The sequence below is a fragment of the Scyliorhinus canicula genome, chromosome 4, assembly GCF_902713615.1.
Source record: "Scyliorhinus canicula chromosome 4, sScyCan1.1, whole genome shotgun sequence".
In the NCBI taxonomy this organism is placed as follows: domain Eukaryota; kingdom Metazoa; phylum Chordata; class Chondrichthyes; order Carcharhiniformes; family Scyliorhinidae; genus Scyliorhinus; species Scyliorhinus canicula.
This window is the reverse complement of record NC_052149.1, coordinates 131,836,852-131,861,250: the sequence shown is the minus strand read 5'-3', so window position 1 is coordinate 131,861,250 and position 24,399 is coordinate 131,836,852. Positions and strand designations below refer to the sequence as shown.

Here is a 24,399-nt window from a genome sequence, read left to right as displayed (position 1 = left end):
GGCCCACCACAGACACCATAACCCTGGCTTCCACAGCACACAGACGCCATTGATGATTTAAAACATGCCCTAGGCACGTTTTAAAAGTTCCAGACCCAGACTTGCCCTATGCCATCGAAGTAGCAACCACCGACCAAACCCTATCAGCAGTACTACTGCAAGAACGACACAATCACTGAGGACACGTAGCCTTTGCCTCAAGAGTATTAGACCCCGTAGAGCAAGGATTCTCAGCCTGCAAACGGCACTTGCTTGCAGTCTTTTAGGCAGTACAGTACTTTGCGTAGATCACAGGCCTTAACCCAGTAACGATCTTGACCGAGCACACCCCCAGGCAACTATTAGATTAGACGGTAGTGATGGAACCATCAATTCAGCGAACACGTGTAGTTGGATCTGAACAAAGGCTTTAATACACTTACAACAGAGCCAGCCTATTCATCGTTGAACTCCAGATGGACAGCAGGCTGGCTCTAAGGCACTGATCTTTATACATCGGTCCCAGGGGGAGGAGTCCTGGGCGGTGCCAAGAGAGGAGCCCAGTACAAACTCTCGCGTACTCCCAGAGCGACTCCCCCTGGTGGTCGGATAGTGCAACTGCACTTACAATGGTGGATAGTGAACATCTATACACAGAGTTATATTGGCAACTATATACAGCATTGACCTTACAACGGGTAGATAACGAACATATATGCATGGAGTGATATTGGCAACTATATATAGTGTGAATCACATTCACCCCCTGTTAAAAAACTCAAGTCCAGCGGGGGTGATGGCTCAAAGAGTCAGTCTGTCCGGTGGACGAATTGTCCGTTTTGATCTGCGGAGCACCGGGGTTGCAGCCTCTTGCGGTGGCTGGGCGGGCGTCGAGGTCTGGGGTACGGTTGCCGGCTCCGGGGCGAGTCTTGTCCGAGCCTCATACACCTCCTGGTCGAATGGAGACTGGGGGCGCGGGGGGCGGGCTGGTGCTGGCGCTCGGGACTGGTGGGGTGAGCTCGCAGAATCGGGAGCGCAAGGGGGCGGCCGCATAGGGAAAGGGGAAAGGAATTCCTCGGTGGGGGTAGATGGGGGGCTGGATCCAGCGGGTGCCAGGTCCCGGAGGGATACTGTGTCCTGGCGACCGTCCGGGAACTCAACAAATGCGTACTGTGGGTTTGAATGAAGCAGGCGCACCTTTTCAACAATGGGGTCGGTTTTGTGCGCCCTGACGTGCTTCCTTAGGAGAACCGGGCCTGGCGTCCTCAGCCACACTGGAAGTAAGACCCCTGTGGTAGTGCCCCTGGAAAAAATGAAGAGCCGCTCGTGGGGGGTTTGGTTGGTAGCTGTACACAGGAGGGATCTAATTGCGTGGAGCGCGTCAGGGAGGACTTCCTGCCATTGGGAAACTTGGAGCTTTCTGGACCTCAGGGTCAGTAGGACAGTCTTCCAGACCGTCGCGTTCTCCCTCTCCACCTGTCCGTTCCCCCTGGGGTTGTAGCTGGTAGTCCTGCTTGAGGCGATGCCCTTGTCGAGCAGGTACTGACGCAGCTCGTCACTCATAAAGGACGCACCCCGGTCGCTGTGCACGTAGCTGGGGAAACCGAACAGGGTGAAGACACTATGCAGGGCCCTAATGACTGTGTGGGAGGTCATATCGGGGCATGGGATGCGCAAAGGGGAATCGGGAGAACTCGTCAATAATGTTAAGGAAGTAAATGTTTTTGTTAGTGGAGGGGAGTGGCCCTTTGAAATCAATCGCAAGGCGTTCAAAGGGCCTAGAAGCCTTGACCAGGTAGGCCCTGTCTGGTCCATAGCAGTGCGGTTTGCACTCTGCACAGATCAGGCAGTCCCTGGTGACTGCCACCCATTGGGGCCACACCCAAGGCAGCCACAGTGAGGGCAGTGTCAGCCAATGGTACCCCTGGCAGCAGGGATGGGCGCCAGGGGCAGGGGCACTGACGGGGCCAAGATGCGAGGGTGAGGGAGGGGCATGTGTGGGCAGGGCCCGCAGTGCCAACTGGGGACAGCATGAGCCCATGGAATCTGGATGGGCACGGGAGTGTGCATCATGCTAACATGTTGACCTTTCATCCCCTGCAGAGAATGGCATTCGGGCATCAACCTGTGATGATGGCTGCTGTGGTGATGGCCTCAACTCTGCAAGATGCCCTGCAGCAGCATAAGCGGAGGCTGCTCAGAGAGGAGGAGGAGGCTGCAGCAGAGGAGCAGGCTGCGGAAGGGCAGGTGGCAGCCGCACCAGCTGGAGGGCAGGCCACCCAAAAGGCTGAAGAGGAGGAGGAGGTGCCAAGGGGGCACCGGATGATGCCCGGCGTGAACCGCAACCCCATGTTGTTCGATGACCTCCTGGACCAGGCATCTAGACGGAGACTGCGGATGAGCAGAGGGACTGTGTGACATATGTGCCAGATGGTGGCACACCTGGCACCGCAAGGGTATGGGGGAGGACACCCGCTCCCGGTAACCGTCAAGGTGATGGTTGCGCTGAACTTCTATGCGACAGGATCCTTCCAGTCGCCAAGTGGAGGCCTGTCCGGCATTTCAGACATCGGCGCACAGCTGCATCCGTGCTGTCACAGACGCCCTATGTACACAGGCTGACCAGTACATCCAGTACCATGTGGACCGAGCCCACCAGTATGCCCGGCCAGCGGGTTTCACTGCCATTGCCGGGATGACCCGGGTCCAGGGGGTGATCGATGGCATGCATGTCGCCCTATGGGTAGTAGCGGATAACAGGCCACTGTACACTAACAGAAATGGGTTCCACTCCATGAACGTCCAGCTGGTCTCAATCAACAGATGTGCATCATGCATGTCTGCGCCCGATACCCGGACAGTGTGCACGACACATTCATATTGGCACACACAGTGATCCCCGACATGCTTGAGGGGTACGCCCCACCGGCTGCGGGGCTGGCTGCTGGGCGACAGGGATTACCCGCTGCGGTCATGCCTGATGACCCGCTACAACGATACACACACAGCGACCAGGGGTGTGGTGGAGAGGTGCTTTGGAGTCCTGAAGATTTGCTTCAGGTGCCTGGACTGCTCTGGAGGGACCCTCCAGCACGAGGCTAGGAGGGTTGCCCGCATTGTGGTGGCCTGCTGCATCCTCCACAATATAGCCCAGCAGAGGGGTGATGTGCTGGAGGAGGAGGATGAGGAGGAAGGGTTGGCGAGGAGGATGAGGGAGAGGGGAACAACGAGCGTGACATGGGCCCGGTCAGGCACAGGAAGCTGCACGATGGTTTCGCCAGGGCCAGCATGCACGGGGCGCCCTCATCGTGACATGTATCACTGCCTGGGGAAGAGGGGGGTTGCTGGCTAGGGGCACGGACCACCATCACAGACCACCTCACCTCCCACACCATCAACCCTCCACGATATATCCCTGCGGCACGACGAGCTGAGGGCATTGGGTTAGCAGTGACAGCGGGTCTAGTCCATAGAATAGAGGATGATAATAACCCGCTCTGCGATGTGCTCCACACCAGTCCATCACACAGTCCCATCGAATCCCTGGGGTGGGAGTGCTATGGATGGTCAGGGTAGTGGGGAGAGGGAGGGAGAGTGGGGAGCATGCTCCACCCACAGGGCCTACACTGGTCTCCCACCCCCCCCAATTCCCCCTGGCCAGCACTGACCGGCCCACCCCCACACCCATCAGACAGAGCACCGAGGCAGGTATCGACCGTGTTAACAGGTGTTTAATATGGAGAAATATATATAGTCTGTGCCCTAGCCCCTATAACTAAACTGTGCCCTGCACCCGTGCCAACTGAACTTGTGTCTAACTTTATGGCCTTACGGGCCCTAACAGTACACCTTGATAGTTCCCCAGACGGGACAGCAGGAGTGGAAGCGGCCTGCTGTGACTCCTGCCCTGCGACAAGGGTCCCAGTTTGTGCACGTCTCCTGGGGTGGCCCAGCCTGGATTGGCCCGGCTGCTGCTTAGGCGTCCCAGGTTGCGTGGTGCCACTCTGCTCTTCCCGCTGCTCACCAAATGCACCACGGACAGGAAGGGGGGAGTCCAAGGTGCTGCGCTGTTCCGGCATCTCCCCTGCGGGAGTCACCGGCACGGGCCCCAGCACCTCCTCCGCCCTCGGGTTGCCCGCTGGCCCTCGGGACACTCTATTGTGCGGGGGCGCGAGCAGTGCCATCCCCTGAGGCACCCCCCCCCCCCCCCCCCCCACATGCCGCTGCCAATGTTGGAGGCCCACTCTGACCAAAGAAAAAAGAACAAATTAAAGTACAGCACAGGAACAGGCCCTTCGGCCCTCCAAGCCTGTGCCGACCATGCTGCCCAACTAAACTAAAATCTTCCACACTTCCTGGGTCCATATCCCTCTATTCCCATCCTATTCATGTATTTGTCAAGATGCCCCTTAAACGTCACTATCGTCCCTGCTTCCACCACCTCCTCCGACAGCAAGTTCCAGGCACCCACTACCCTCTGTGTAAAAAACTTGCCTCTTACATCTCCTCTAAACCCTGCCCCTCGCACCTTAAACCTGTGCCCCCTAGTAGTTGATTCCTCTAACCTGGGAAAATTCTGACTATCCACCCTGTCTAATTTTGTAGACCTCTATCAGGTCGCCCCTCAACCTCTGTCGTTCCAGTGAGAACAAACCAAGTTTATTCAATCTCTCCTCATAGCTAATGCCCTCCATAGCAGGCAACATCCTGGTAAATCTCTTCTGCACCCTCTCTAAAGCTTCCACATTCTTCTGGCAGTGTGGCGACCAGAATTGAACACTATATTCCAAGTGTGGCCTAACTAAGGTTCTATACAGCTGCAACATGACTTGCCAATGCCCCAGCCAATTAAGACAAGCATGCCGTATACCTTCTTGACTACCTTCTCCACCTGTGATGCCCCTTTCAGTGACCAGTGGACCTGTACACCTAGATCTCTCTGACTGCCAATACTCTTGAGGGTTCTACCATTCACTGTATATTCCCTACCTGCATTAGACTTTCCAAAATGCATTACCTCACATTTGTCCGGATTAAACGCCATCTGCCATCTCTGCGCCAAAGTCTCCAAACAATCTAACTCCACATATCGCAGAGTCACTACCTAAGTAACAGAGTCAATTCCCAAGCAGTTGATCATTCTCCTCTCCCAATCTCTCCTCTGCTCTCCGCCCCTCCCCCTCACTTTGGTGCAAGTGATGATGCCACCACTGTACATCATCACTGCCTTGGATGATCATAGAATTTACAGCGCAGGAGGCCATTCAGCCCATCGAGTCTGCACTGGCCCATGGAAAGGTCAACCTATCTAAGCCCACATCTCCACCCTATCCCCGTAACCCCACCCAACCTTTTTGGACACTAAGGGCAATTTAGCGTGACCATGCCACCTAAACTACACATCTTTGGACTGTGGGAGGAAAATGTAGCACTCGGAGGAAACAAATGCAGACACGCGGAGAACGTGCAGAATCCGCAGTGCCCCAAGCCAGGAATCGAACCTGGCACCTTGGAGCTGTGAAGTAACATTGTTTTTTTTTAATTTAGAGTACCCAATTAATTTTTTCCAATTAAGAGGCAATTTAACGTCGCCAATCCACCTAGCCAGCACATCTTTTGGGTTGTGGGGGCGAAACCCACACAAACACGGGGAGAACGTGCAAACTCCACATGGACAGTGACCCAGATCTGCGATCGAACCTGGGACCTCGGTGCCATGAGGAGCAATGCTAACCACTGTGCCACCGTGCTGCCCCCATTAAGCAACAGTGCTAACTACTGTGCTACCGTACCGCCCGCTAAATTCCACCAGCTGCCATGAACCCATCACTCTGGAGCGATCGCCACTGGATTATTAGGTGGCTGACATAACCACTATGCCACAGTCTCCCCTCCGCAGGTCTTCCTCGTAAAATCTGCTGTCAAACACATCCGAGGCTGCATATCCCACTGTGGTCAATTTGGAAGCCTCTGATGGTGTAGAATGCTATTCCCACACTAGAAATCTGTCAAATATTTGTCAGAGAAGCAGTAGATTTTTTATAGATGGCATCCTGTAATATCCACACTCGTACAGGAAGAATATTCAGTGAATGATTGATTAAAATTCCTATGAATTTAATTCCATAATATCCACACTGATGTTCAGGCAGTCTGACTATCCTGTGGGAATCAGGTGTGGAAATGCCCCTTATTCTGTCTGAGAAGATCCAGCTGAGAGACCTGTTTACTCGGTGCTTTGCGTTGAACTGTTTGATTGGAGCAAACCCAAACCAGGAGAAAGGGCTTGTCAGTTGTGACATTCGTTGCAGGGGTACCCTGGAATGAGTGTGGAGGCAGTGGCGTAGTGGTACTGTCACTGGACTAGTAATCCAGAGACCCAGGATAATACTCTGGGTTCGAATCCACCAGGGCAGATGATAGAATTTGAATAACATTTTTAAACATCTGGAATGATAAGTCTCATTGTCGATTATTGTTAAAAACCCATCTGGTTCATTAATGTCCTTTAGGGAAGGAAGTCTGCCATTCTTACCTCGTCTGGCCCACATGTGACTCCAGACCCACAGCAATGTGATTGACTCTTAAATGCCCTCAGGAATGGACAACAAATGCTGGCACAGCCAGCGACGCCCACACCCCATGGACGAATAATTTTTAAAAAGGACCCTGTGTGAGGAGGCAGGCTGGGTGAAATGTCTGTCCTGGAGAACCGGCACTCTATTGAAGTTTTAAAAACTTGTTAAAACAGAGAAACATACAGCTGTCTCTCCCCACATCACATCCATGACAAATGATGCCCCAGTCCCCCAATGTCATATGGTTCCGCTCTTACCCTCTATGTCATCCTATGCCCCCCAATCATTACACCCACCATACTATCCATGCCAATGTATGTATCCAACCACTTCCATGGGTCTTCATGCCAACCTCTGCCCCCCTCCAGTCTATATGGCCCTTTATCGCCTCTGTACCAACTCTTTGTTAATTCAAACCAGACTATGCCCACCCATTGTCCTTACACCACCCATAAACGCTCCCTAATGGGCAGACCTCAGGACTTGCTGGGGTTAAAAATAAAGCTCCAAGTGTCTTTTGCAGACTTTATTTTTTTAAACAATTAATTTATAAAAGAATTTACATTTACATTCCTTATAACAAACATCATTTAATTACATGATCCTGTCTAAAAGAAACAAGCAATTAAATTCATATCCGCACTTCAAGTGTCCATACCCACTTGAAGTTGCCAATCAAAATGATGTGGTAGGCACCCTAATGTGTTAATGGATGGTTGTGAAATGTGTCATGCAACATTAATCCAGTCAACCCCTGAGGCTTATGTAAATAGACAGAGGGAAAGTAAATAATTTTTAATACTCCCGTTTCTTCACAGTTCAAGTCAGGAGGTTTAAATGCTTGGCAGCTCCCTTTGACCGTTCATCTCAACGCTTCTGACATTTGTTTCGACAGCTCCTTATACTCATTGGAACTGAAAGCTCATGCATTTTTCATGCACATTCATTGCCAATTTCAGTAATCTCAGGACATCGTACCTCACACAAAGATGGCTGCGGAGCCATAACCTCTACAAAAAGGTACCCTATATATCGAAACAATCCACGGAGTTCAGACTTGCTCCTACTGGGTCTAACCTGCACATGTCGGGTCTTAGACATCTCATCCAAAACCACACGAGTGGACGCAGCTACTGATCTCTATGGACAGCTGCCTCTGCAATGTGAAAATCCTGATCCGGCCAGTCCTGATCCCACAGTAATGGGAGGTGCTACAATCGAGGTATGGGCAGGACTCACGGGTTTGGGAGTCTTCTACCATTATCCTCAGAATGGATCGGCGCTCTGTCGTGACAAAAATCCAGACAGAAAAATAACCCTCATGAAGGGGGAGATAATAGGGTCGAGGAGGCAGTGTTGGAGGGAGGGACGCTAATGCCTTCTGCGTCTGCCTCGTCCCCGTGACAGGATCTCTCCAGTGTTGGAGGCATGTCCAACAGCAGATGTCTCTGCACTGGGCTGCTGCTGGCCAGAAGGTGCAGGCGCTACAATCTGAGACAGAATCTGTCTCATTTCATTCAAAGTTTCATTGCTTTTTCGCAGAAGCTGACAAAGAGCCTCAGTCTGCCGCTGAAGAATCTCATTGTGTCTTTGGAGATGATGCTGAAGAATCTGGCTAACATCCATCTTAAATTCAGTCAAGATTTGCCGAAGTGAGTTAGAAGTGGTCTGATAACTCTCTGTACTTTGAACTTGTTGCCGATGTAAGCACGCAAGAGGTTTCAGATCCTCTTCATTTTCTTCACCAGCAGCATGAGCCTGATGCTGTCTGTGTGTTCTTTGAGATGGTGGAGCTTCGACTCCCAAAGCCGCAGGTTCCTCACCTCCAAAAAGTTCTGAGCGTCCTCCCTCCACCACAGCATCAGAGACCTCATACTTCACACAAGCCACAATATTTAACTTCTCATCAACTCTACTCTCCAAATCAAACATCTTCCCCTCCTGACACTCCTCTCCCTCCTCCACTGCAGCTGCCATCCCACATTGCTGTGAGTTATTCACCTCTGTCCCTTCATCAGCCCCTTCAGGAATCTCGGAGGCTGCTGCCAGCTCTCCTTCGTCACCATCTGATGTGTCCATGGACACCTGGGTACCTGTCAGAAGAAAAAAAAAATCACAATTATTTATCTTTTGTCCCATAAATGAACTCTCCTCCTGATGGTCAGAACACTCAGCTGTTGACATCACCTTCGCTCATCCCCATCTCTGATTCATCATTATTTATCGTGGCGTTGGAGAGGCCAAACTGCTTCCTCGTGAACTCCTTCTGTTCTGTCAGCTCCTTGATGGACAGAACCCGCCCTCCAGTCAACGAGCGCCCCTGGGCATTATGGGCCAGCTTTACCTGAAGGAGGAAATGAAAATGAAACAGAAATCATCGGCCAGATTTAGCTGTGCTAGAACATAGAACATAGAACAGTACAGCACAGAACAGGCCCTTCAGCCCTCAATGTTGTGCCGAGCCATGATCACCCTACTCAAACCCACGTATCCACCCTATACCCGTAACCCAACAACCCCCCCCCTTAACCTTACTTTAACGGGCAATTTAGCATGGCCAATCCACCTAACCCGCACATCTTTGGACTGTGGGAGGAAACCGGAGCACCCGGAGGAAACCCACGCACACAGGGGGAGGACGTGCAGACTCCACACAGACAGTGACCCAGCCGGGAATCGAACCTGGGACCCTGGAGCTGTGAAGCATTTATGCTAACCACCATGCTACCCTGCTGTCTTGTGACACATTTTCCGAGTGCTGGAGACATTTTTCCAACCTGCACCCCGGATATTTCTGATTAAAGATAACTCTTATGACAATGTCAGAGTCATCTCCAAGGCAACTGCATTTTCAAAAATCTCATAAAATTTGTGGAAAAAAAACCTTGTGATCTTCCCGTATCAAACAGTGGCGGCCATATTCTGAGCGGTAACAAAAATGTGGCTCTTGTCAAGGAACTTTGATTTAGGTCTTTCAACCCCACAAAACACACATCAAAAGGGTGAAAAGTTTGCCAAACTAACCCGGGGGGGGCCCCACTGGAGTGGTAGCTAAAATGTCAAAAAAAACAGCAATGGAGCTGTAATGGAAGTAAAAGCAGGGAAGAGAGAAACCTCAACCTTGGAGCAGGAAAGCCCGTGTGGAGGCATGGAACCGGCCATGGCCCACCCACGGAATCCCCAGGGCAGACCCAGGTAACGATGCAAAAGATGATGGATATTATTTCTACTGAGCTCCAGAAGCACAGGACAGCGATGAAGGAGGGCCTTTTGGCGGCAGTGAAATCAGCAGCAGCGACCGCGATGGCGTCCATAAAGGAAACTGGGTAGAATGAAGCGAAGACTCGAGGCCCAAGAGGCAAACATGTGGGACCTAGAAAAAAGCCACCACAGACCAAGAGACTGCACTCAAGGCTGAAGTGACGAGACTGGTCAAGCCGCAGAGGTTTTAAAAGAAAAGGCTGACGACGAAGAAAACCGATTGCAGGGCTGCTGGAGGGCATGGAGAGGAGGAACGATACTGGGAAAGCCCCCGGCATGCTCAGAAACCTGATCAGGGAGGAAGGCTTCATAAAGGCCCCAGAAGTGTACTGTGCCCACAGAGCACTCCTGAGCAGCCCAAGGAAAGGAACCACCGCGGGCGATGATAGTGAGGCTCCATAGGTTCCAGGAAAAAGAGCAGATCCTGAGGTGGGCAAAAAACACGAGGACTTGCAAGTGGGAAGGATACACCATTTGCTTGGACCAAGATATTGGAGCAGACTTGGCCAAACGCCAGGTAGAATTTAATTGCGCCAAATCCGCACAGGTCGACAGCAAGTTGCGGCTCGGCATGCCCTAACCTGCCAGACTATGCGTCATAGCAGAGTAAAGAATATTTCTTCCACTCCCTGGAGGAGGCAAAAATGTTTGTCTGGAACAATAAACTCGAGAAGCATCAGCAAAAGAAAACGGTCCGAATATGGACATTAATAATCCAGAGGGGATTGGGGCATCCGCACATGGGTCAGTGGAGAGGGTGGGACTGGGGGGGGGGGGGGGGGGGGGGGGGGGGGAAGAGAACCAGGTGGTGTTGTAAAAATTAGAACTCAATCATTGGGAGGTGCCGCCGCACTAGTGGACCAGCTCGAGTACAGAAGCAAAATGAAGGGGGAGGCCACAGCGCACATCCCGAGAGGGCTGAAGGTGGGGGGGGTGAGGGGAGTGACAACCCGTGGTGGTGAGGGGAGTGACAACCCGTGGCGGTGAGGGGAGTGACAACCCGTGGCGGTGAGGGGAGTGACAACCCGTGGCGGTGAGGGGAGTGACAACCCGTGGTGGTGAGGGGAGTGACAACCCGTGGCGGTGAGGGGAGTGACAACCCGTGGCGGTGAGGGGAGTGACAACCCGTGGCGGTGAGGGGAGTGACAACCCGTGGCGGTGAGGGGAGTGACAACCCGTGGCGGTGAGGGGAGTGACAACCCGTGGCGGACAAGAGGCGAGAGGTGAAAGAAAGAGGAGGGGGAAGGGAAGGGAAAGGAGACAGAGGAGGAATGGGGAACAAGAAGGGGGCAAACACATAGGTAGCGAGGGTCGGGATGGGGGGGGGGGGTGAATCGGGATGGGGGAGCGGAGGGGGAGAGTTTCGAGTGCTGTTTACAAAAAGTCACACGTGGAGATAACTGAAAAGAGGATGGAGATGGTGGTTATTTTGAATGGCCCAAGAACAAGGGCAGGCCCAGGCAAGCAGGGCCATGCCACAGGGTGAGAATGGGTGACCCCACAGGAGGGGAGAGGAACAAACCCCCCACCCATCAGGATTGTCATCTGGAATGTTGAGGCCAGCGAAAAGATCCAGAGTCTTCGCCCATCTCAAAAGCCTGACAGTGGATGTAAAATGAAAATGAAAATCACTTATTGTCACAAGTAGGCTCATAGAACATAGAGAAATACAGCACAGAACAGGCCGTTCGGTCCACGATGTTGTGCCGAACTTTTGTCCTAGGTTAATCATAGATCATAGAATTTTAGACGCTAAGGGCAACACTAAGGCCAATCCACCCAACCTGCACATCTTTGGACTGTGGGAGGAAACCGGAGCACCCGGAGGAAACCCACGCACACACGGGGAGGATATGCAGACTCCACACAGACAGTGACCCAAGCCGAATTCGAACCTGGGACCCTGGAGCTGTGAAACAATTATGCTATCCACAATGCTACCATGCTGCCCTTAAGAACAAATTAATCTACACTCCATTATTCTACCATAATCCATGTACCTATCCAATAACCGCTTGAAGGTTCCCAACGTTTCCGACTCAACTACTTCCACAGGCAGTGCATCCCATGCCTCCACTACTCTCTGGGTAAAGAACCTAACTCTGACATCCTCCCTATATCTTCCACCATTTACCTTAAATTTATGTCCCCTTGTAATAGTTTGTTCCACCCGTGGAAAAAGTCTCTGTCTACTCTATCTATTCCCCTCTTCATCTTATAAACCTCTATCAAGTCACCCCTCATTCTTCTCCGTTCTATTGAGAAAAGGCCTAGCACCCTCAACCTTTTCTCTTAAGACCTACTCTCCATTCCAGGCAACATCCTGGTAAATCTCCTTTGCACCTTTTCCAAAGCTTCCACCTCCTTCCTAAAATGAGGTGACCAGAACTGCACACAGTACTCCAAATGTGGCCTGACCAAGGTTTTGTGCAGCTGCATCATCACCTCACGGCTCTTAAAGTCAATCCCTCTGCTATTCCCTTTTTTGAACAGTGGCACGACATTCGCCACTCTCCAATCCCCTGGTACCACCCCTGTTGACAGTGAGGACGAAAAGATCATTGCCAACGGCTCTGCAATTTCATTTCTTGCTTCCCATAGAATCCTTGGATATATCCCGTCAGGCCCGGGGGACTTGTCTATCCTCAAGTTTTTCAAAACAGCCAGCACATCCTCCTTCCTAACAAGTATCTCCTCGAGCTTACCAGTCTGTTTCACTGTCCTCTCCAACAATATAGCCCCTCTCGTTGGTAAATACTGAAGAAAAGTACTTGTTCAAGACCTCTCCTATCTCTTCAGACTCAATACACAATCTCCCGCTACTGTCCTTGATCGGACCTACCCTCTCTCTCTTCATTCTCATATTTCTCACATATGTTTAAAAGGCCTAGGGGTTTTCCTTGATCCTACCCGCCAAAGATTTTTCATGCCCTCTCTTAGCTCTCCTAATCCCTTTCTTCAGTTCCCTCCTGGCTACCTTGTATCCCTCCAGCGCCCTGTCTGAACCTTGTTTCCTCAGCCTTACATAATTCTCCTTCTTCCTCTTAACAAGACATTCAACCTCTCTTGTCAACCATGGTTCCCTCACTCGACCATCTCTTCCCTGCCTGACAGGGACATACATATCAAAGACAAGCAGTACCTGTTCCTTGAACAGGTTCCATATTTCACTTGTGTCCTTCCCTGACAGTCTATGGGACATCTCTCTGGGCACTAGCCACCACCTCGTTCCCGGACTCCCCACACACATACTCTATGAGCCCAGTGGTAGTAGCCACGTCGAAGACCTGGAACCAGGTCAGGCACCATTTTAAACTCAATGATATATCTGTGGAGGCCCCCCATCTGCAAGAACCATAAGTTTACATTGGCAAGGATAGATGCCACATACAAGACATGGAAAGAGGTCAACAGGATACTGACGTGAGGGACGTGTACGTGGACGGTAGAGTACCGACCTTGGGGTAACTATCGGAGAAGCTACAACTCCCAAAAGGGAACGAGCTTCGATACCCGGAGCTGCGAGACTTTCTCCCCCAACTACTGGATAGGTTAGGGGGGGTTGTTGGGTTACGTGTATAGGATGGATACGTGGGTTTGAGTAGGGTGATCATTGCTCGGCACAACATCGAGGGCCGAAGGGCCTGTTCTGTGCTGTACTGTTCTATGTTCTATGTTAGTAGCACTGAATTGGCTGGGGGGAAATGTGCTGACATATTCGGAAGAGGTCAGGACCCCACTGAACGTGACAAATGGGAGGAGCTAGGCATGGGGATGGGGGGAGGACTCTGGATCGAGACGCAGCACGGGATCAACTCCATCTCCTCATGCACAAGGCTGAACCTAATACAACTCAAGGTGGTGCACAGAACGCACCTTACCAAGATACAGTTGAACAGATTCTTCCCAGAGGTGGAGGGTAAGTGTGAGAGGTGTCGGGAGGCCCGGCCAACCGCACCCACATGTTCTGGTCCTGCCCAGGCTCAGTGGGTTCTGGACAGCCTTCTTTGAGGGCATGTCCAGGGTGGTTGGATTGAAGATGGAGCCATGCGCGTTTGTGGCGATCTTCGGGGTATCGGAGGATCCAGAGCTCTTTATAGGGAGAGGGGCTTATGCCCTGGCATTTGCATGACCCAGGGCCTCAGACTGGCTTTCTGACCTAGCCGAGTTCCTAAGGTTGGAAAAAATAAAAATAGCAATGAGGGGATCTGTCGAGAGTAGGAAATATTCATCGGCCTCCTCGGGGACCTGATCGTAACCATCGACTAGAGGGGTGAGGGAGAGGGAGCAATGGGAGCAGATAGAGGAAGGGAAGGGAGGAGTGTCCAGAGAGGATGGAAGGAGGGGCAACTGGAGGAATGGGGAGGGGGCGGGGTACACCCACATCATATAGGAGAAAAGGGGAAATAGGCCTTACACTCAGAGGGGTGCAGACACCCACGCATAAATGACTGGCGAAACATAGTATGGATTGGTTGACCCAGAAACACTGAGAAATAAAAGGGGATTTGGAAAATGAAGCCATCTACCTAGCCCTGCACTGTAACCAACTAAGACAATGTAAACAGATCACTCATGGCTGTGGGTGCATTGATAGTTGTATTTTTAATACAATTCTATGTGTTTCTTCGTTCTCTTTTTCCAATTCCTGTATTTTATAGTGTGATTGTTGTTTCTCTCCATTGTTATTCCATGTTAGAATCATAGAAAAGTTACAGCACAGAAGGAGGCCATTGGGCCCATCTTGGCCATGCCAGCCCGAGGACATCCAGGTGCCCTTTCCCATTCCCACTTTCCTGCACCTGGTCCATAGCCCTGATCTTACAGCACTTACTGTGTAGATTCAGGTACTTTTTAAAAGGGTTTAGGGTCTCTGCCTCCACCACCAACTCGGGCAGCGAATTCCAGACTGCATAAAAACATTCTTCCTCATGTCCCCTCTACACCTTCTGCCACTTATCCTGAATCTATGTCCCCTGGTTCTAGAATTCGCAACCAAGAGAAACAATTTTATTCTGTCCACTCTATCTCTTCCCCATATATGTTTGTATATCTCAATTAAGAGCAGCAGGTAGCTTAGTGGTCACTGTCTGTGCGGAGTCTGCACGTTCTCGCTGTGTCTGCATGGTATTCCTCTGGGCGCTCCGGTTTCCTCCCACAAGTCCCGAAAGACGTGCTTTTAGTTAATTTGGACATTCTGAATTCTCCCTCTGTGTACCCGAACAGGTGCCAGAATGTGGCAAATAGGGAATTTTCACAGTAACGTCATTGCAGTGTAAGCCTACTCGTGACAATAATGATTATTGTTATGATAATTGCCTTCTTGGTTCCAAGGAAAATAATCCCCACTTTTCCAATCTCTCCTCACAGCTACACTTTTTTTTTATCCCTGACAACATTCTTGTACAACTCCTCTGCATTCTCTCCAGAGCAATTACGTCCTTCCTGTAATGTGCTGACCAGAACTGCACACAATACTCCAGTTTTGGCCTCACCAGTGTTTTATACAATTCCAATATTAATACTAATGTAAATAATGTAATGCCAATATAAACACAAAATGTTATTAAAATGTTGCTGTCCTGTCCATCATAGGGAAACATGTGCCTAAGTAGGAGCTTTTATTCATTTCAAAAAAAAATTAAATTTAGAGTACCCAATTAATTTTTTCCAATTAACAATTCAGTATGGCCAATCCACATACCCTGCACATCTTTGGGTTAGCACACAGAATTTACAGTGCAGAAGGAGGCCATTTGGTCCATCGAGTCTACACCAACCCTTTGAAAGACCGCCCCACTTAAACCCAAACCTTCACCCGATCTCCGTAACGCAGTAACCCCTCCTAACCTTTGTGGACACTAAGGGTAATTTAGCATGGCCAATCCACCTAACCTGCACATCTTTGGACTGTGGGAGGAAAACGGAGCACCCGGATGAAACCCACGCAGACACGAGAACGTGCAGACTCCGCACGGGTCAGTGACCCATGGCATGATCGAGCCTGAGACCTTGGCGCTCTGAGGCAGCAATGCTAACCACTGCACCACCATGTTGCCCTTAGGAGCTTCTATGCATATTGATGTCTTCTTTTGGTGATGTTTGGCAATCTGGTCAACGGCTAAATTGCCCTTGAAACCATTTAGATTGATGGTGGAAGAGGTTGGGAGACAGACACTGCTGAGACAGACAGTCCTTTGGAAGGACAGCTCCCCTGTGTGAGGACTGAAGGGTAAACAATACAAATAACTCTCAGTGTGAGGGTGAGCCACACTGTGAGTGTGCCGATGTCTGTGGAAGTCTGATGACTGTGGTAATGGTGACCTGATGAAGGACCTGTGCCCCGAAAGCTGGTGATTTCAAACAAATCTGTTGGGACTTTAACCTGGTATTGTAAGACCTCTGACTGTGAGAATGATTTGTTGCAAATCTCGCATATGAATCATTTCCCACCAGTGCGTGCAGAGGGCTGACTGGCCAGAGAATGATTTGTTACGTACAATACATATGAATGGTTTGTCTCCTATATGAATGTCTTGCTGTGCAAAGAGGGACGGTGACTCAGTGAATGACTTGTTGCATATCCTACATGTGAATATGTCAGTGTACGCAAGAAACCAACGAGTCAAAGAATAATTTGTCACATACCTTGCATGAGAAGGGTTTCTCCCCTGTGTGAAGGTGTTGGTGTTTACGGAGGCTTGATGACTGCGAGAAAGATTTGTCACACACCTCACATGTGAAAGGTTTCTCCCCTGTGTGAACGCGTTGGTGTTTACGGAGGGTCGATGACAACGAGAATGATTTGTCACACACCCCGCATGTGAAGGGTTTCTCCCCTGTGTGAATCCTCTGGTGAGATAGAAGCTGGGAGGATTGGTTGAAAGCTTTCTCACAAAAATCACATTTGAAAGGTTTCTCCCCTGTGTGAACACGTTGGTGTTGACGGAGGGTCGATGATACCGAGAATGATTTGTTACACACCTCGCACGTGAAGGGTTTCTCTCCTGTATGAATCCGCTGGTGTGATAGAAGATGGAAATTTCGGTTGAAAGTCATCTTACACACATCACACTTGAAGGGTTTCTCTTTCTCCCCTGTGTGAAGACGTTTGTGTTCACTGAGGCTTGATGACCATGTGAATGATTTGTCACACACGTCACACGTAAATGGTTTCTCACCTGTGTGAACACGTTGGTGTTTATGGAGGATTGATGACAACGAGAATGATTTGTCACACATTTTGCACGTGAAGGGTTTTTCCCCGGTGTGAACACGTTGGTGTTTACGGAGGTTCGATGCTAATGAGAATGATTTATCACACACTTCACATGTGTAGGGTTTCTCTCCCGTGTGAATCCTCTGGTGAGATAGAAGATGGGAATTGTGGTTGAAAGTCATCTTGCAAACATCACACCTGAAGGGTTTCTCCCCTGTGTGAAGACGTTTGTGTTCACTGAGGCTCGATGACCACGAGAAGGATTTGTCACACACTTCACATGTGAAGGGTTTCTCACCTGTATGCATACGTTGATGTTTACGGAGGATCGATGACGATGAGAATGATTTGTCACACACCTCACAAGTGAAGGGTTTTTCCCCTGCGGGAACATGCTGGTGTTGATCGAGAGTCGATAATTGTGAAAAGGATTTGTCGCACACTTCACAGTTAAAGGATTTTTCCCCTATGTGAGTGCGCTGGTGTTTACGGAGGGTTGATGGCCTTGACATTGATTTGTCGCACATCTTGCACTGAAGGGTTTCTACCCCATGTGAATCACCTGATGATTCATAAAATTCACAAAATCCTCATCACAAATATCATAATTGAACAATTTCACGTCCTTGTGGCTGCCTTTACGGTTATAGGAGTTCTAACAAATGCACCTTAGAAGATCTTATAAAGTTGTGGAGTCCCCAACACACACCTCACATTTAAACAGCCTCTCACCTGTCAGAATTAGTCAGTGATTCATGAGGCTCGACACGATTAAATCTCTCACAATACTTGGAGCCCACTCACACTTCTTCCCTGCCTAAGGGGAAGTAGATTTAGGACTGAGTTTAGGAGGAACTTCTTCACCCAAAGGGTTGTGAATCTATGGAATTCCTTGCCCAGTGAAGCAGTTGAGGCTCCTTCATTACATGTTTTTAAGGTAAAGATAGATAGTTTTTTGAAGAATAAAGGGATTAAGGGTTATGGTGTTCGGGCCGGAAAGTCCACAAAAGATCAGCCATGATCTAATTGAATGGCGGAGCAGGATCGAGGGGCCAGATGGCCTACTCCTGCTCCTAGTTCTTATGTTCTTATGTTCACCCTGGCTGATCACCCACAGCTGAACCTTCAGAAAGGTTGGTTCTGATGTAAGGTTCCACACCACTGACCAGTTTCAGATCTGATGATATGTCAAAGCTCCAACCCAGTTGATGGTTTCACTGCCAACCTTCTCTGTGTTCAGCAAAGCTGTGAAGGGAATGTCTTCCCACAGTTGTGTAGTGGGTGCTGGTCAGCATCTATCTGCAGAGTCTATCCACTCTGTATTCTCTGGTGTAGTACGGCGCAATCCTTCTGTAAAATAGGAAAAGGAAACAGGATTTCCTCCAACTCCCTCTCTTCCCTCAGGACACCTCAGTTAGAGACTGTTCCACAGTGAGTACCAGGCTGTAATTCCCCTTTGTGGCAGCAGATGCAAGTGCTTTTTTCCCCTCACTTGACTGTTACACACCCTCGGTTTCCAGCAGGGACACAGGATAGTGACCAGGAGTAGACAACGTGGCTACTTTCCTTCCTCCATCTGGACCCCCATCTTCCCAGGCACGCTGAGGGCAATGGAAATGAAAGTTGAGTGGAATATAATGCAGGCTATAGAACATAGAACAGTACAGCACAGAACAGGCCCTTCGGCCCTCGATGTTGTGCCGAGCAATGATCACCCTACTCAAACCCACGTATCCACCCTATACCCGTAACCCAACAACCCCCCTCCCCCCCCCTTAACCTTACTTTTAGGACACTACGGGCAATTTAGCATGGCCAATCCACCTAACCCGCACATCTTTGGACTGTGGGAGGAAACCGGAGCACCCGGAGGAAACCCACGCACATACGGGGAGGACGTGCAGACTCCGCACAGACGGTGACCCAGCCGGGAATCGAACCTGGGACCCTGGAGCTGTGAAGCATTTATGCTAACCACCATGCTACCGTGCTGCCCATCATGCTGGCTATATGTTGTAACCTCCACAAGGAAACCATTGTTGATCTCCCTGTGGCACCCGTGAAGTACGAGCTTCCTAGATAAGGGACAGAGGTAACTCAGCTGGAGATCTTACAGACCATACATAAAAGCTGGCCCAAAGTAGGGCCTGCTGTGGTTAGTTTTCCCATCTAGGACTGGAGTGGGAGCAAGTTACTGCCAAGAGTAGAAAATTGTATATAGTTAAATAAATCTCTGTTCAACTTTCTATTTCTATCAATTTATTTTTATTTTCATTTCTTTCATTGACATGTTTTTCACTCACCATTGATCCCCCTTCCCCCACTCCACTTGGGCCAATTGTTCCGAGTTGCCCTTTGACACACTGCACAACTTTGTTAGGCCATACACACATTTTAATCTCTTTATGTGCCATTGGCTGCACACTTCTAAGCCTTAATCACCTCAATTTACATAGCTTTTGTCTTCTACCTTGACATATTTGACTATCTCCACCTACTGCTGGCCCCTATCCAGCCCTATCGCTCCCCTGCTACAGCATAAATCTGACCCTATTTCCTGTTCCCTCCAGCTTTATAATAATAATAATATTTATTGTCACAAGTAGGATTACATTAACACTGCAATGAAGTTATGTGAAAAGCGTCTAGATGCCACAATCCGGCACCTGTTCGGGGAGAATTCCCGAGAGGGTAAATTCAGAATGTCCAAATTACCTAACAGCATGTCTTTCAGAACTTGTGGGAGGAAACCAGAGCACCCAGAGGAACCCATGCAGAGACGGGGAGAACATGCAGACTCCGCAGACACAATCACCCAAGCCGGGAATCAAACCTGGGACCCTGGAGCTGTGAAGAAACAGTGTTATCCACAGTGCTACCTTGACAAAGCTTTGACAAAGTCATCCAGACTCGTATTTATCTCCACAGATGCTGTCAGACCTGCTGAGATTGTCCAGTATTTTATGCTTTCGGCTCTCCTCAATTCTTCAAGTTACTAAACTACGAACTGACGATGACCTTGTGTTGTACTGGCAAAGACCAGTTTTATCTTTAGAGTATGTGTTTAATATAAAAACCCTCAGGAGAAAAGTTAATTCAAAGGAAATTTTTTAATTTTTCCCTTTTTTCCCAAAAATATTTGAAGAAAACACACTGGGCAGGAAGTGCTGGAAACTAAGGTAAGTATTGCTTCAGCGAATCTGATTGAAGGTTCTGGTTTATCCTGGGAAATTAGACACACTGCACTCACTCAGACTGAACATCCCAAATTCAGCTCTCAGACACAGCACTGGGCAAAACTATCAAATCCAGGCCCAGGCTTTTGGGAAAGGCCTAGGCCTTAAGGAAAAATCTTCAAAGAAGACATTACAAACATTTGAATAAATGTGTCTCTGCTCCTGCCAGATAATTACACTTCACCTTCTCATATTCAGGACTGACCCATCAACAAAACTCAGCCTGTAAATCAGAAGGGAAAAGCTTCCAATAAACACTCAATATCCAACACAGTCAATCAAACAGTTCAGCACAAAGCACCGAGTAAACAGGTCTCTCAGCTGGATCTTCTCAGACAGAATAAGGGGCATTTCCACAGCTGATTCCCACAGGATAGTCAGACTGCCTGAACATTAGTGTGGATATTGTGCAATGTAATGATTCTAAATTCTGCTCCTTCACTCACCATCTTCTCAATTTGTTTGGAGTCCCTACAGGAAATGAAGCAGCTGTGGTAGAGGAAGAGGAGAGAATGGGCAGAGTGGGTGGGCCTCTCTGATTGACGTCTCTCACAGACAATCCAAATATTTTTGCAGTAACTGGAGTTTCCTGAAGCTTGGGAAACTGATAGTGAAACAGAGACGACTTTGAGCAGCAGATCAGGTGGGGATTTAAACTTGTCATTGTCCTCTCTGAATAAAACCTCACTGTGCCCAGTCATGTTCTGCAGGGATCAGTGCTGGGACCTTTACTGTTCGTAGTATATATCAATGATTTGGAGGAAAATGTAACTGGTCTGATTAATAAGTTTGCCGACACAACATAGAACATTACAGCGCAGTACGGGCCCTTCGGCCCTCGATGTTGCGCCGACCCGTGAAACCATCTGAAGCCTATCTGACCTACACTATTCCATTTTCATCCATATGTCTATCCAGTGACCACTTAAATGCCCTTAAATTTGGCGAGTCTACTACTGTTGCAGGCAGGGCGTTCCACACCCCTACTACTCTCTGAGTAAAGAAACTGCCTCTGACATCTGTCCTATATCTACCACCCCTCAATTTAAAGCTATGTCCCCTCGTGTTGGTCATCACCATCCGAGGAAAAAGACTCACTGTCCACCCTATCTAACCGTCTATCTTATATGTCTCTATTAAGTCACCCCTCAGCCTTCTCCTCTCTAACGAAAACAACCTCAAGTCCTTGAGCCTTTCCTCGTAAGACCTTCCCTCCATACCAGGCAACATCCTAGTAAATCTCCTCTGAATCCTTTCCAAAGCTTCCACATCCTTCCTATAATGTGGTGACCAGAACTGCATGCAGTACTCCAGGTGCGGCCGCACCAGAGTTTTGTACAGCTGCAGCATGACCTCGTGGCTCCGAAACTCAATCCCCCTACTGATAAAAGGCTAGCACACCATATGCCTTCTTAACAGCCCTATTAACCTAGGTGGCAACTTTCAGGGATTTATGTACCTGGATGCCGAGATATCTCTGTTCATCTACACTACCAAGAATCTCGCCATTAGCCCAGTACTCTGCATTCCTGTTACTCCTTCCAAAGTGAACCACCTTTGGAACCACCTAAGGTTAAGGGAGGGGTTGTTGGGTGACGGGTATAGGGTGGATACGTGGGTTTGAGTAGGGTGATCATTGCTCGGCACAACATCGAGGGCCGAAGGGCCTGTTCTGTGCTGTACTGTTCTATGTTCTACCTCACACTTTTCCGCATTAAACTCCATCTGCCACCTCTCAGCCCAGCTCTGCAGCTTATCTATGTCCCTCTGTAACCTATAACATCCTTCAGCACTATCCACAACTCCACCGACCTTCATGTCATCTGCAAATGTACTAACCCATCCTTCTACACCCTCTTCCAGGTCATTTATAAAAATGACAAACAGCAGTGGCCCCAAAACAGATCCTTGCGGTACACCACTAACAAAGGTTGGTGGAATTGCTAATTGTGATAAGGACTATCAGAGAATCATAGAATTTACAGTGCAGAAGGAGGCCATTCGACCCATCGAGTCTGCACCGGCTCTTGGAAAGAGCATCCTACCGACGCCCACACCTCCACCCGATCCCCATAGCCTAGCAACCCAATGCTACTGAGTTAGCATTGCTGCCTACGGCGCTGAGGAAGCGGGTTCGAATCCGAGCCCTGGGTCACTGTCTGTGCGGAGCGTGCACACGCTCCCCCTGTCTGCGTGGGTTTCGCCTCCACGATCCAAAAGATGTGCAGGATAGGTGGATTGCCACACTAAATTGCCCCTTAATTTGAAAAAAAAAATAATTGGGTGCTCTGAATTTTTTTTTTAAAAAGAACCCAGCAACCCCAACTAACCTAAGGGCAATTTAGCATGGCCAATCCACCTAACCTGAAATGAAATGAAAATCGCCTATTGTCACAAGTAGGCTTCAAATGAAGTTACTGTGAAAAGCCCCTAGTCGCCACATTCAGACTCCTGTTTGGGGAGGCTGGTACGGGAATTGAAGCCGCGCTGTTGGTCTGCTTTAAAGGCCAGCTATTTAGCCCACTGTGCTAAACCAGCCATCTTTGGACTGTGGGAGGAAACCGGAGCACCCGGAGGAAACCCACGCAGACATGGGGAGAACGTGCAGACTCCGCACAGACAGTGACCCAGCGGGGAATCGAACCTGGGACCCTGGCGCTGTGAAGCCACGGTGCTATCCACTCTGTGCTACCGTGCTGCCCGTTGTTATTTTGTGTTGTTATTTTCAAAGCTGCATCAAATCAGCCCATCGTCTCCACTTCCCTGAAGTGCAGACATCAGCTGTTGGAATCCAGTGGGGAGAAATGGTGTCAATGCTGCAAATCCGAGAGATTCAGGGAATATTGGAAATGCTCAGATCAGGAAACATCTGTGGAGATAGAAGCAACCTGCCTGCAGCCCTTACCTTCCCCGTCTACACTACCCTCCCCATCAACAACACTTTTATGTGTGGTTCAGTCAGTGGGACTTTTTCTCTTCAGTTGTACCCAGAGAATCTGCTGCAATGGTGAATCTTCCCCCACCGCCATCATTCTGCTTCCTCCCCAGGACCAATCTCCGCTCGGGGCTCGCGCTTCCTCACATTCCAACTCCCAAACACCACTGCGCGCGACAAAACGACAACTCCCATCAAACACCGCGGACTGGCTCTCCCCATTCAGACGCAGTGCAGGCGTCCAGACCACGTTCAGCATAGGAAATGACGTTCCAGACGGATGTGGAAAGCCCCTGCGCAGATCTGGAGGGTAAATGCATTCTATGTGATTGGTTGCGCCGTGATTGACATGCCTCTTAATGGCGGGTCTCCAGATTCTGGTCTCCCTGATTGGCTGTGCGTGCCGTCAATCGGAGTTGAGCTGTTTGATTGGCTGTGTTGAATATAGAATGTTTATTGGAAGCTTTTCCCTTCTGATTTATGTTGATGGCTCAGTCCTGAATATGAGAAGATGAGGTGGAATTATCAGAGACTTATTTATTCAAATGTCATTTATTATCTTTTTAATTGTATGAATTCTTTATTCAAAATGTATTTTAATGTCTTCTTGATAAAGATTTTATCTGAAGGCCAGCTGCACCTCTCCCCTGGGCTTAGAACATAGAACAGTACAGCACAGAACAGGCCCTTCGGCCCTCAATGTTGTGCCGAGCCATGATCACCCTACTCAAACCCACGTATCCACCCTGTACCCGTAACCCAACAACCCCCCGCTTAACCTTACTTTTTAGGACACTATGGGCAATTTAGCATGGCCAATCCACCTAACCCGCACATCTTTGGACTGTGGGAGGAAACCGGAGCACCCGGAGGAAACCCACGCACACAGGGGGAGGACGTGCAGACTCCACACAGACAGTGACCCAGCCGGGAATCGAACCTGGGACCCTGGAGCTGTGAAACATTTATGCTAACCACCATGCTACCGTGCTGCCCCTGTTAATGTTAATTATCATTTTGCCAAGTACTGTGGCACAATGACAGCAGTTATTAACAATAATCTTTATTATTTTCAGAAATATGCTCACATTAACACTGCAATGACGTTACTGTGAAAATCACCACACCATGGCGCCTGTTCGGGTACACTTATTCACTGTCTTGGAAGCTGTGGGTCTTCCTTTTCTGATC

General features: G+C 49.5%; 1 protein-coding gene across 6 annotated transcripts; it reads right to left on the bottom strand.

Moving 5' to 3' along the window:
- Nucleotides 1-7,068: 7,068 nt before the first annotated feature.
- Nucleotides 7,069-23,386, bottom strand: LOC119965006 (zinc finger protein 2 homolog). Of its 6 annotated transcripts, none has more exons than XM_038795199.1 (4): nucleotides 23,261-23,386; nucleotides 16,467-18,638; nucleotides 8,745-8,901; nucleotides 7,069-8,650 (listed from the first exon to the last, which is right to left on the bottom strand). In XM_038795199.1, the coding sequence occupies exons 2-4, from the start codon at nucleotides 17,562-17,564 to the stop codon at nucleotides 7,929-7,931; spliced, it is 1,977 nt and encodes a 658-aa protein (XP_038651127.1). In that variant the 5' UTR covers nucleotides 17,565-18,638; nucleotides 23,261-23,386; the 3' UTR covers nucleotides 7,069-7,928. The 6 variants fall into 6 exon arrangements, with proteins under 6 accessions (XP_038651127.1, XP_038651130.1, XP_038651125.1 ...); XM_038795202.1 differs by having other exon boundaries at nucleotides 16,467-18,387; nucleotides 23,261-23,381; XM_038795197.1 differs by lacking the exon at nucleotides 23,261-23,386 and adding an exon at nucleotides 20,720-20,838.
- Nucleotides 23,387-24,399: the final 1,013 nt, after the last annotated feature.